This window comes from Phyllostomus hastatus, unplaced genomic scaffold, assembly GCF_019186645.2.
Source record: "Phyllostomus hastatus isolate PE091 unplaced genomic scaffold, TTU_PhHast_1.1 phas_scaffold_501, whole genome shotgun sequence".
Taxonomy (NCBI): domain Eukaryota; kingdom Metazoa; phylum Chordata; class Mammalia; order Chiroptera; family Phyllostomidae; genus Phyllostomus; species Phyllostomus hastatus.
In genome coordinates this window covers 26,284,602-26,296,729 of record NW_025334033.1, presented here as the reverse complement: position 1 = coordinate 26,296,729, position 12,128 = coordinate 26,284,602, and the positions used below count along the sequence as shown (strand labels likewise).

The 12,128-nt window shown below is 36.3% G+C and overlaps 1 protein-coding gene across 2 annotated transcripts in view; it reads left to right on the top strand.

The window, feature by feature from the left end:
• Nucleotides 1–12,128, top strand: part of VPS13C (vacuolar protein sorting 13 homolog C) — a 174,463-nt gene continuing 162,335 nt past the window's right edge. For both annotated transcript variants that reach the window (XM_045823143.1, XM_045823142.1), the window contains exons 1-2: nucleotides 1–195; nucleotides 11,756–11,799. In XM_045823143.1, the coding sequence (XP_045679099.1) occupies nucleotides 96–195; nucleotides 11,756–11,799 (144 nt within the window). In that variant the 5' untranslated portion in view covers nucleotides 1–95. The remainder of the gene's footprint in view (nucleotides 196–11,755; nucleotides 11,800–12,128) is intronic.

The following is a 12,128-nucleotide window of genomic DNA, read 5'->3' as shown; positions in this document are numbered from 1 at the left end:
GGCGCCCGAGGGGCTGTCAGTCGTCGCGCTCACTACCGCCCACCGCTGCACCCGGCTGTTCCGGCGCCTCCCTCTCCCGCCGCCTCAGCCCCACCATGGTGTTGGAGTCGGTGGTCGCGGATCTGCTGAACCGCTTCCTGGGGGACTATGTGGAGAACCTGAACAAGTCCCAGCTGAAGCTGGGGATCTGGGGCGGTAAGCGAGAGGGCGCGGCTGGTGGGTTACCGGAGCGGCCTAACGGGCCCACGCTGCGGGCTCCCCGCCCGGGCTCCAGCCTCTGCCCAGCTCCCCCTGCCGCCCGAGACCCCGCCTCCGAGGAGGGCGGTCGGCGGGGTCCTCTCGCTGGGCGGCAGGTGCTAGGCGCCGAGAGGCCCGTGCCTGCCTCTGCCTTTCCTAAGTCTCGAGTGACGGGGTCAGGCTGGGGAGATCGGCAGGGTCGCGCTCGCGCTGGCCGGGTTTCTGAAGCCCAAGCCCCTGTCCTGTCCCGCCCTGCCTGTCTTGGCGGGGTGGGTCCCCTCGCAGCCCTCAGCGTGAGCCCTTTGGCTCCATAGCATAGAAAAACCTTTTCTGCTGCTATACCCCGTGGAGTGAGGATGGTTGCGTGGTCGCACACACTCAAATAAAGTGGCATCAAGGAAAAAGAAAATTGTGTTTCGCAGTTATCTTCGCTGAAATTTTATAGCGATTGGAGCTGGCTTCGTCCTCTGGGATTGCAGTGTTTGGGAAGGGATGAGCAGGGAAGACCATTGCGAAAGGCGTGTGGGTAGGGCTTCTGGTTTTTAACACTGCCAGCCTCAGAGGAAGTGATTTCTTTCCATCGGGTTTACTTTTCCCTGAAAAAGAAGACGACTTTCAGTTTTGTTTTGGAGCGATACAAACGAATTAAAGCCACGACCAGAAGCCTCGCTAATGAGGTGCATGCCCAAGAATGTAGCCAATGTGTCTGTCGTTAGGGGTTATGTGGATAGAAACAGACAGTAAATAGTATGTTTGCACTCTCTTAATTATTTGCACTAATTATGCGTCGAGCTTTGGGGACATAGGTATGGATACTTTCTAGCTCTACCAAAGACTTTTGGGAATTTTTGTCAAGTTTGGAGGGGGATCAAAAGAATTGCTCAAAAGGATGGAACGGCTCTTAATTCAGTCAACGAATAGCCTGTGGCTGTTGAGCGCCTGAAATGAGGTTAGTGCGAATTGAAACGTGCTCTAAGTATAAAATACCAAGTTTTGAAAATACTGAGGAAGAATGTAATAATATCACTTTCTGTGTTGAAATGATAGCATTATATTGGATTAAATACAGTGTAGGAAGGGGGACTCAAAAAACCCCTGGAATTATCTTCTGGGGGGCGGGCCCCTTAGGGCCATCTGAGTGTTCTAGGATGCCCTCTGTATGAGTGAATCAGGTGGCCTTGTTGTGAGAGGCTGGGTTCAGCCTCAGTGTTTTTTTTTGGATCACCCTTTCAACATGTTTGCCCATTTCCTGATGGGTGCTTTACTAATACAGTGGCCCTCACCACGCTGAGTCTTCAGCAGTTTTTGATCGAAAACAGCATGACCGCATGCCCCACCCTGGCTATTTACCTGGTCGCTCCCCAAGTGCCTTTTTTGTTTGTTTGTTTCCCTGATGAAAAAGTCCTCAAAGGGAAACATTTTGCTGATGTGGAAGAGGTGAAATAAAAAATGAAAGAAGCAACAAAAGACATCAAAGTCAACAAGTTCAAAAACTGTTCAGAGCAATGAAAAAAAGTCTTGATAGGTGTATTGCATCAAATGGAGAGTATGCTGAAGGTGACTGAAGTTTAAACATGTAAGAATAAATACATAATTTTTAATAAATTCCATTTTTGGGTCCCTTTTGGTATTAAAATTTATTCCCTGTGTTTCTTTTACCTTAAAAAACATCCCTGACCCTTGAAAGTGAACTAAGTGGGTCTACTTACACTCGGTTTTTTTAAACCTGTCTTTTTCAAGGGTCAACTGTAATTTCTTATGTGAATGGTATATATTTATATGGGGCAGTGTTGTTAAGAGAACTGTGGAGTGCTACCTTGAAGTGTGGAGCAGCCTGCTTTTAATACTGATCATTTGATTGGTTCAGTGTGGTTTGCCCAACAGTACATACTTTGTTCAGATGCCTCAAGTAAAGAAGGAGACATTTAAGGAATTAAATGTCCAGTGCCTTCTGCAGGAACCAAGTATTTCTTCAATATACTGTGAAATAATACAAATTATTCTCTAGTTTGTCAACATTATATGAAATCTGAAAATGCACTGGGCATTTAGGAAACCTGGATTATAGGTTGTGTTGGACAAGCCATTTACCTTACTGGGCTTTAGTTTCTTCATCTTAATTTAAAAATCATACCAGGTAATATGACATTCATATATAATCACGATTGAGAATCAGTTATAACATTGTGCCCTATTTACCTCAGACAACATTGTTTAAAGAAATAAAGTTTATTGATGATTTCGAAGATTCCCTCCCTACCAACTCTTATTTTCTTTTTTATTTTTCTTCAGAATTAGGGATTGGAGTAGGTAACATCTGAGGGTCCTTCCACTGTCAATGCTCTATAATTCCAATGTAAATGTTTTTACTGTGAAAATTTGAAGTAGGCTGCTTGAGGATTTTGAACTTTTTCACAACTGAAATTAAAATGCCATAATTTTATTTCATTTACTCCATCTTTTTTTTTTTGGCAAAATGTATGAAAAAAGACTTTTTTTCCACCTCATCTTCCTTTTAGAATAAGGTATTCTGCCGGTGGCCAACATCAACTTCATAATAGGCCTGAGCAAATAAAACTTTTTTTTTTTCAGGAATTATGTCCAATGGAAGTCCAATCAGGGATTCCCTCAACTCTATGAGTCCCCTTCTGTAATGTTTTGCTGCCTTTTATTTTTGTGGTTGTTATAAAGGAAGTTCGAAGTCATGAACTTTTACCATTATTGATCAGAATATTTTATTTATAACACAATTGCCCCATTAAAGTAGAAAGTTAAAATATGTGACTTGGCTATTTCTAGTCTTTGAAAATATCCTTGCAGAAATTTAGACTTTTTATGGTAAACAAGTGGGAATATTAAGTCAATTTAATAAAATTGCTGATCTTTATATATCCATGGTATAGACAAATTTTATAAAGAATGGGAATTTTTACATAATCTTATTTGAAAACTATTTGCTTTAGCAAATATGGTTTATATGCATGCTATAAGGTTTGGCTTTTCCGTTTTTTTTTTCTTGTTAAATTTTAACACTTTGAGAAAGGGAAGAATTCAACCTGTTGAATTTCACGTAGGTGATCTTACTATTCCAAATGGTGAACTAAGTTGATACTTCTTCACTGGGGTATTTGACTAGGCTAAGGCAGTGATTTTCATCCAGGGATGACTTTGCCCCCTCAGGTGAATTAGGCAATGTCTGAGAGATTTTTGATCGTCACAATAAGGGGTGGAAGTGTGCTACTGGTGTCTAGTGGGTAGACCCCAGGACAAAGAATTATCCAGCCCAAAATGTTTGTTGAGAAACCCTAGTCTAAGGAAAATACTGAGATTGTTTTTGCATTTATAGAAGACCATAAAGGTGCTGACCAAAGTATAAAAGAAGTAAATAAGGACTTGACATGCATTTCATGAAATTTACAACTAAGAAACAAATGTCTTAAGAAGTGACTGAAAGATACAGTGTCAAAAAGGCATAATCTTTGCTTAGATGAAATCAGGAAGTAGTTTTAAGAATCAAAATGAAAAAGATTGTGCTGTATATACATTCATATCTATGCATATATATATATATATATACAGATACATATATATACACATACATGTATATTTCACACTGAAATCCACAATAAATGAAAAGCTGCAGAGTGAGAGGGATGGAGAAATTACCTGAATGTGTAGAATCAGGAAGTATTATGTGGATATTGTCTTTAAATTGGAGAAGCATTCTTTAACTGTCAGTTTCCTTATCTGTGAAATGGCTGTGAAATGGCGAAAACACTGTGAGATAAAAAGTGTGAAAACCCTTTGTAATTATAATCATTAAATTGTTAATACTGATAGAAATAGCGATACTAAACAAACCTGAGTGAGGGAAAACAGCCTGTTTTGTTCTACATTATTTTCATGAGTATGTTTCTTCTAGACTTTAGACTGTAGGTTTTTCATAGTCTGTAGTGTGATAATTTTGTGTAAAGTTAACACCATGTAGGTAAACATTTCTTATTTCCCATACAGATTTCTTAAGCAAAACCAACCTATTTGCATTTAAATTTACACTTAAAATACTTTTATTACTTGCCAATTACTTTGTAAGTCAGGTTTTCAAAGTTTTAGAAAAGTGTCTTGTGGGTATATTGCTGCCTACGCAAGTAGGAAGGTTTATCTAGCCAGTATTGCATAGCCTTTGGCAGTTTGAGGTGTGTCCAGGATATAATTGTTTTAAGAGTAACAAATATTTGTAAAGGTATGTTGAAACATCAGATCTTTTGCAATTTGATTTAAATAGTATTGTTTGTTATGTAGAACCTTTGTCAATTTGATTTTTCAAAATGATTTACTGTGTAAAGTCAGGAAAATCCTCCATTCAGAATTTTGTTTCTCTTATTTCCATTTGACCAGTAGAATGTTCCTTAGAGGTCTTGATGTGTTGGATGTCAGGTGTGGCTATAGTGACCAAGAGTAGGTGCCAGGTGGAGTGCCCTCAAAGTTTGTAGCTCTGCAAACCAGGCTGAGCCTGTGCTGATTGATTACCATCCTGTGATTACCATACTGTCCTTCACCTCACCTGCCGGTTATTGTTGGAGCAGAGCAGCACACGGAAGGAGGAAACCTGGGATCTAATTCCATCTTCGATGCTGCCTAAGTGTGTGGCTTTTGGCAAGTTACTGAACAATGATCACTGGCTTCTTTATATAAGTGAGAGGGTTATTCAGGGTAATCTTTTCTGGCTTTAAACTTTTGTGATTTGAACAAGTTCAGAGCAGCGTGTGTTTCTTCATTAGATAAGTCACACTGCTACTTGCTCTGCTTTTACAGTAAGAAATGGTAGTCAAATAATGTATCTTTCTGTCATGTTGTTCCCTAAGTACTGGTGAAGAAAGGCCACTGTCATGAAATGTGACAGGATAAATGAAGATAAATTGCAGTCTTTTGGTGATGTTTGCAAATCCAAATCTATATATTACACTATCTTAATAGGTGGCTGTAGGGAGCAAGAAAAAGCAGGCCTCTTTGTTTCTTTTTACCTTGACACACAAAACATGGCACATCTAGGTATTTCTAAACCTATAAAGGAATTTTTTTAGTCCTGTCCTCCCAGCCAACATTTGATGTAGTGAAGTCCATGTTTCTTATTAACTTGTCTATAGCATGTAAAATATATAACAAAAAGTTCAATATTGTAATGTATATGTTTAGGCTCAGTCATCACCAATTAAAGCAATGTTAAAAATTTAAATTGAAAACACCTTTCCACAGATTTAAATAGCATCAAAAATTTTAAATTCACCCCCTTTTTAGAAATAAAACTGGAAGTTGGTATTTTGATAACCTTTCTGCTTTGGCATACTGCTATGAGATCCCTGAAGTACACTTGAAAAGGGGAAAGTTCAGTGGTCACATGGCAGATTTCCAGTTTTCTTTGCCCAGACTTCTTGTTTCAGTAGGGAAATGGAAAGAGTAAGAGTTAATTATTTCCTCCCCCTCTCCCGCTTTCCCTTTCCAAGACAAAGTCTCTCTGAACTCCTATTAAAAGGTGTCTAGATAGGTTAATTTGGGTTGAATTACATTCAACAGAAATGAATTGCTACAATGTTTCCTTAGGTATTTACTAAAACATTAGTTAGTAAAATAACTTCATTTATTATTTAAAAACTATTGAGTCATTTAGCTTACTTCTGTGGAAAATGAATGTTTAAATATTTTGATACTTTTAAATTGATGTTTATGTTATAGATACATAAAGGAAATCTTAAAAATAAATACAAAGCACTACATATTATTTTTTTCATCATTTTACAGTATACAGAACTTGTTTCATATTCTAGGGCATGGCATTTTTGTTTGTTGGTTTATTTTTTGTTTATAATCACAGTTTTGGATTAATTTCTATGTTTTATTTTAGGAACATTGACCAGGGAGTCAGGAGACACAGGTCTTTATTCTTAGCACTGCCACAAATTAATTATGTAACATCAGGCTTTAAGTTTTTCATGTACCAGTGAGAGGAGATTAGGGTTTAAATATCTTTATGGTCCGAAGGTGTCCTAAATCATAACTTGTGAATTTTTGTCTTTTATTTTTGGAAAAATGCAAATTTTTGAAAAGTACTAACACTGCCATTTTGCAGTGTTAGCTCCTGCTTGTATGTGTTCTGCTGTGATACTATACTGATATAAACCTTGACCATCCAACTTTCTGGTTATTTTCTTGTTAGTTGCACTGATTTTAGTTACCCTTTTGGTTTTTGAATTTCTTCACACTGTTAAAATACAGAAACCAGAAGTGAATCCACCAGCTACACAGGGCCCTTAATGCTGAGTCTAATTCTTATATGGCACTTTTCCTTCAAGGGAGATAGAATAATCTTCTGAATTAAAACCCTTTACCCTTTTTGCTTTTTATTTTATTTTATTTTTTTTTTGTGGAGGGGATAGTGTGATGTTCTGAACACAGCATTGGCATCAGATTTGAGGCCTGGCTCTACCACTTACTATAGGGGTGTCCAACTCTTTTTCACCAGGGGCCACATCAGCTTCGCAGTTGCCTTCAAAGGGCCAAGTGTAGTTTTAGCTCCTTAACAGCTAAGGAGTAGTTACGTTTATACAGTCCTAAAATTTTTTCGGCCCTTTAAAGGCAACCGTGAGGCTGATGTGGCCCTGGTGAAAATGAGTTGGACACCCCTGACTTACTAGGTTGACATAGTATTCTTAGATTGTTCATTCAACCCTTCTAAGCCTCAGTTTCTTTGCTTAATCTACATGTCTTGCCTCCTTCACCAGGAGGCTGTGAGGATCAGGTAATGTAAAAGATCTGAGAAGTGTTTTCTAAAATACAAAGGTCTTATAATTTTTTCTACCTCAGTATAATAATATGCATCCTAAATCAATTAAGTCAATATTTATTGAGCACCTACTATGAGGAGAATCAGAAAGGAGTTTGTAAATCAGGTTGGGGATTTATATAGTTAAGTGCCATAAGAAAGGTATAGCCAAACCTCTGTGAAAGTTCAGACAGATTATTTCTGACTGCAGGCATTGGACATCAGTACTATATTTCTTACATTTACTGTGTAGGTTCTTAATGTGTGTGTTTTAAAAGCCATTCTTGGACCTAGGCAGGCTTGTTCCCTAGTATTCCAGGACCACTTGATTTTTATTAATAAATATACTAACTTGTTTTTTTTCTATAATTTAGCAAACATTTCTTTTTCTATTATATTTTTTGAGATGCCTCCAACTCTGCTTATCTTGGTGTTATTTCCTAATTTAGTGGATTTACTTCCATTTCTATCTTCTGGGTCATTAGTAAAAATTATGAGACAAATTTTGATCTAGTATTTACCCTTTTAAGGCACCTAAAATATCCTTCGAGAGTAGCTTTGACACGTATGTGTTTGACTCTCCAGCCATGTATGCTCATCCAAAAATGTTTCTAGTTTATTACTGAGAATCATACAGGGTCAAAATCAGAAACCTTCTCTTCTGAAGCTTTCTACTCTCACCCTTTAGGCCTGTCAGTCCATCATAGAAGAAAATTACTTTGTAGAATTTCCTTACTTGTTTGTTACCTTGGTCTCTTCCAAACTTTATGGGATTAGAGACGCTGGATTGAGGGCTTTGGCTTTAGTGCCGTCTTTGCTGGCAGAGTTAAGTTTATCTACCTCCAATTATCAGTCATTTCCTCCACTCCACTTTTAAGATTAGACACAAATATTTACCCTTCTTCCAGTTTTTCAGGAACTTCCTATGGCCTCTATGTATTCTTAGCCCAGGTAATCTGGCTATAGTAGTAAAGTGACTTGCAGGTGTATGGAATTACGATGTTAATCTTTTTATTTTTTAAATTTTTTTAAGATTTTATTTATTTATTTTTAGAGAGGGAAGGGAGGGAGAAAGAGAGAGAGAAACATCAATGTGCAGTTGCTGGGGGTCATGGCCTGCAACCCAGGCATGTACCCTGACTGGGAATCGAACCTGCGACACTTTGGTTCGCAGCCCACGCTCAATCCACTGAGCTATGCCAGCCAGGGCTACGATGTTAATCTTGATGTAGAAATGCAAAGCTAAATCTTAACATTTTCCTCAGTATTCAGTTAAATATAAAATGGTTGATATTTAGGAAGGGTATTTAATTTTAGGTTTCTAAATTATCTTATTTTAACAGAATTTTTGACATTCATAGGCTAGACAGTGAAATCCTTACATATGTATCTGCAAAGAAGCAGGTACTTTAGTGGAAGAATAATTGTTAGCACAGTGCCCTACCAGATAAGGCACTCTTCTACTGGTTGAATGAATGAATGCACTTTCACCCTGGTGTTAATCTGAAATATGCTGCTGTTCCTCCCCTTTTCTTTGCATTAGGACTAGTGGCTCCTCCTTCAGTGCAAATAAGTTTTTGAATGTATCATTCTTATTTTATTGTTATATTTACTGTTTGTCAGATAATCCCATTTTTCAGAGAGGAAGTATACATTTGTTTGCTAGATGGTAAGTAGCGGAAATAGATATTTTTTTATGTGTCTGCAGATAAGGTAGATATCAGATACAGAAGCAATTGATGTAAAACATATTGAGGTCATATTGACATTAGAATTTACCTTTGTTTTGTTTCCCCATTTATTATAATTTGTATAATAATTTTAATATAAAAGTAGTATCTGATTATTATAAAAACTGAACATACTGAAAAACATTAATAAGAAAATCCTTTAATCCTACCCCTAGTGATATTATCTTTTTCTTTGTCTTTCTAAATATACTTGCTTAACTCTGTTAGCCATATTGGAAGTTTTCAGTATTTCACATCTTAAATAAATACCATCTATTCGTTAAAAGAGCCAAAGTGTCACAGCTGTACAGACAGCCCACTTTTTATAAGGACATTTATATTTTTATACAAATTATGTTAGTGCCTTAACAACTGTTTAAAAAATACTTCATATGTAATGCAGATTACTGCAGAGCACTTCTGGTGACACTCAACCCATTAGTTGAGTATCACTGGGTAGAACAGTCAAAATTTATGAGCAAGTTTGTGAGTCTCCATGTGGGCCTTAGATCTTGTTAAACCAGTTTGGATTGCTTTAAATACGTATAACATCTGTGCAGATCCCTTCTTTTGATTTGAATAGAGTTCCCAATTGTAATTTTTTTGTAATTCATTGTTTGAAAGGATTAAATCCAGGAATATTTTTCTATTCTATATAGTTTTTGTTCACATGATACTTAAGAATTTTTATCTTCAATTCACAAACATGTCAGTTTTCCATGAGTACTTTAATATCCCTACATTTGGTTAGTGATGACATCTTAGTCAATTCTATTTCTAAAATAACATTTTACTCTGACTCTACTTCAGATCTGAAATTACTGCCTATTTCCAGTTTCAGTGTCTCCTCAGTATATTGTAGAAGCTACCTGGCTGCCTGTATTCTTTTTCTTTCCTTTTCTTTCCAATAGTAGAAAATACTACTTACTGTATTCTCTCCCCATTTCTTACCTCCTCATCTTCTTTTATTGTAGTTTTCAACAATTTATTTTAGAAAAATGTAAATATACATACATACATACAGAAAATGAACTGTATTGTATGAAGATAACCACTGTGATTATAGTATCTAGTCTTATAGTTATTTATTTTTCTGCTTATGTGTACATATATAATTTTTTAATTGGATTGAAGTGAGCATTTTTTAACCTTATTAAAAAACTTGATGTCTTGTGAACATTTTTCCATGTCTGTCTATTTTTTCTCTATCTTATAGGTTTATCATAATTTATCCTTGTTTCTTGGACATTTAGTTCCTTAGGCCCTTCCTCCCTCCTTCCCATCATCTATGCTTCCAGCCATTCTTTCTGCTGCTATTACCAGTTTTGCAATATCCTGGTAGCTAAATTGTTTGGACGGTTTCATGGTTATTTTGAGGGTTCTAGAGTAATGGTTCTAAAATAACTCTGATTTTGTCATCTCTGTTATACATATTTCGTTTCTTTGTTGTCAGCAGTCTGAACTTTTCATCCTAAAAACTATTAGTCTGTCCTCTGATCGGCTTTCTGATTTTCTCTCTATTCTTTTCTCACACCCTCCAGCTACACCAAACGTTTACTTGTGGTTTCTAAAATGTGTCTTACTCATGGATGTCTACTTGCCCTCTTTTCTCTTCCACCTGGTAAATATTTCTTCAGCTATCTAGCCTAAACTTTCTTGTGAAATTCTTGATCTCCCTAGGCAGAGTCAGGTGGTTCCTTCTTTGATCCTGTAAACTCTTAGTTTACAATAGAGTATTTCCAAAATTTTAGAAATTTAGTCTCCTTTGCTAGGCTGTGAGCTCTTCCATAGAAGGGGTGTTGTACTAGTCACCTTTCTCTGTCCAGGACCTAACTCAGAGTAGGGGCTTAATAAATGTTTGTTTGAATAAATATAAGGTCTGGAGGAAAACAAATCTCTAACAATGGCATAATAAAATTAAGTATACTTCTAATCCACTCCAGAATACTGTGAGGAAAAATTTACTTCATTGAAAATATTTATGAAGACTATAGGAAGCATAGTATTTTTTTAAATAAATGTGTCATGAGTAATTAAGAATATATAAAACTGAAGAATTTGATTATATTTAGTGTTGGAACTATAGTTTTATTAACCTTGAGAGATGTAAGTAAAATTTTGCTTATGTTTCTATGTAAGAATATTTAAGTATTGTGTATTGACAAATATAAGCACAGTATTTAAAATTTGAGTCATTTAAGAGTATTATTATGGCTTTAGTTTTATAACTTAACACCTGAATATATTTAAGAAAATTTGGATTAATTAAAGAATGTTAGAACCAGTAATCATTGGGAGGGTGTTTAGAGTTTTGTAAAAAGATTTTATTTATTTATTTATTTGTTTATTTATTTATTTATAGAGAGGGGATAGGAAGGAAAAAGAGAGGGAGAGAACATCAATGTGTGGTTGCATTTCACACGCCCCCTGGCCCAAAACCCAGGCCTGTGCCCTGACTGGGAATCAAACTGGTGACTCTTTGGTTCCTAGGCAGGCTCTCAATCTACTGAGCCACTCCAGCCAGGGCAGATATTTAGAGTTTTAAAAGATCAAAACCAGATTCTTGTAGAACATATTTATTGACAACATAAAGAAAAATTCCTGAGTTACAGGATCATTGATCTGTTCTAATAGTCATCTCTTGATGTCCTTGTTTTGAGATTTTGGCTTAATCATTCAACATGCTGGATTCTTTTTTTGTTCTAAAGTTCTTCAGTCTGAAAGTCTCCAAATTCTGTCATTTAAATATTAGGCAGTTTAAATATTTTGTAATTTCTTTTTTATTGGGCTGATCTAAAATATGTTATAACTAATAATTCTTGTCCATGTATAGCAAATCTTTTGTGCTGGTAGCTTTTTAAGTTCTTGAAGTTTGCTTTGCTCACCATTGTCGTCTTAGCACAGTGTTTGGTACTGACAGGCTTTACTTACTGGTATATTAACTTTATGTTTTCTTCTTTTTTTAAAGGTAGTGTGGCTTTAGATAACCTGAAGATAAAAGAAAATGCTCTGGTAAGTTTAAACTGTGCTTATTACTCATTTAATTCGGTAAGGTCTTAGAAACTCTTTGTTAGTCAGTGTCTGGTACCAGGTACCAGATATAGTGGTTGAGTCACTCAAAGAAGGATTACTTGTTTAACTGTTTGCTGTAGGAAAATCTGATATTAAAGATTTATACGTTTTTTTCCTGATGATCAAAATTGTATGTCTTAGAAATGGAATATTTTTCTTTTACCTAAATTGACTGTGTAGTTTTGTAGCAGGCATTTGTCTTACTGAAAAAGTTTTCTTCAGAATTATCTTTACCTATTTTTCAGGTAAGTAAGTGATTTTAACAACTT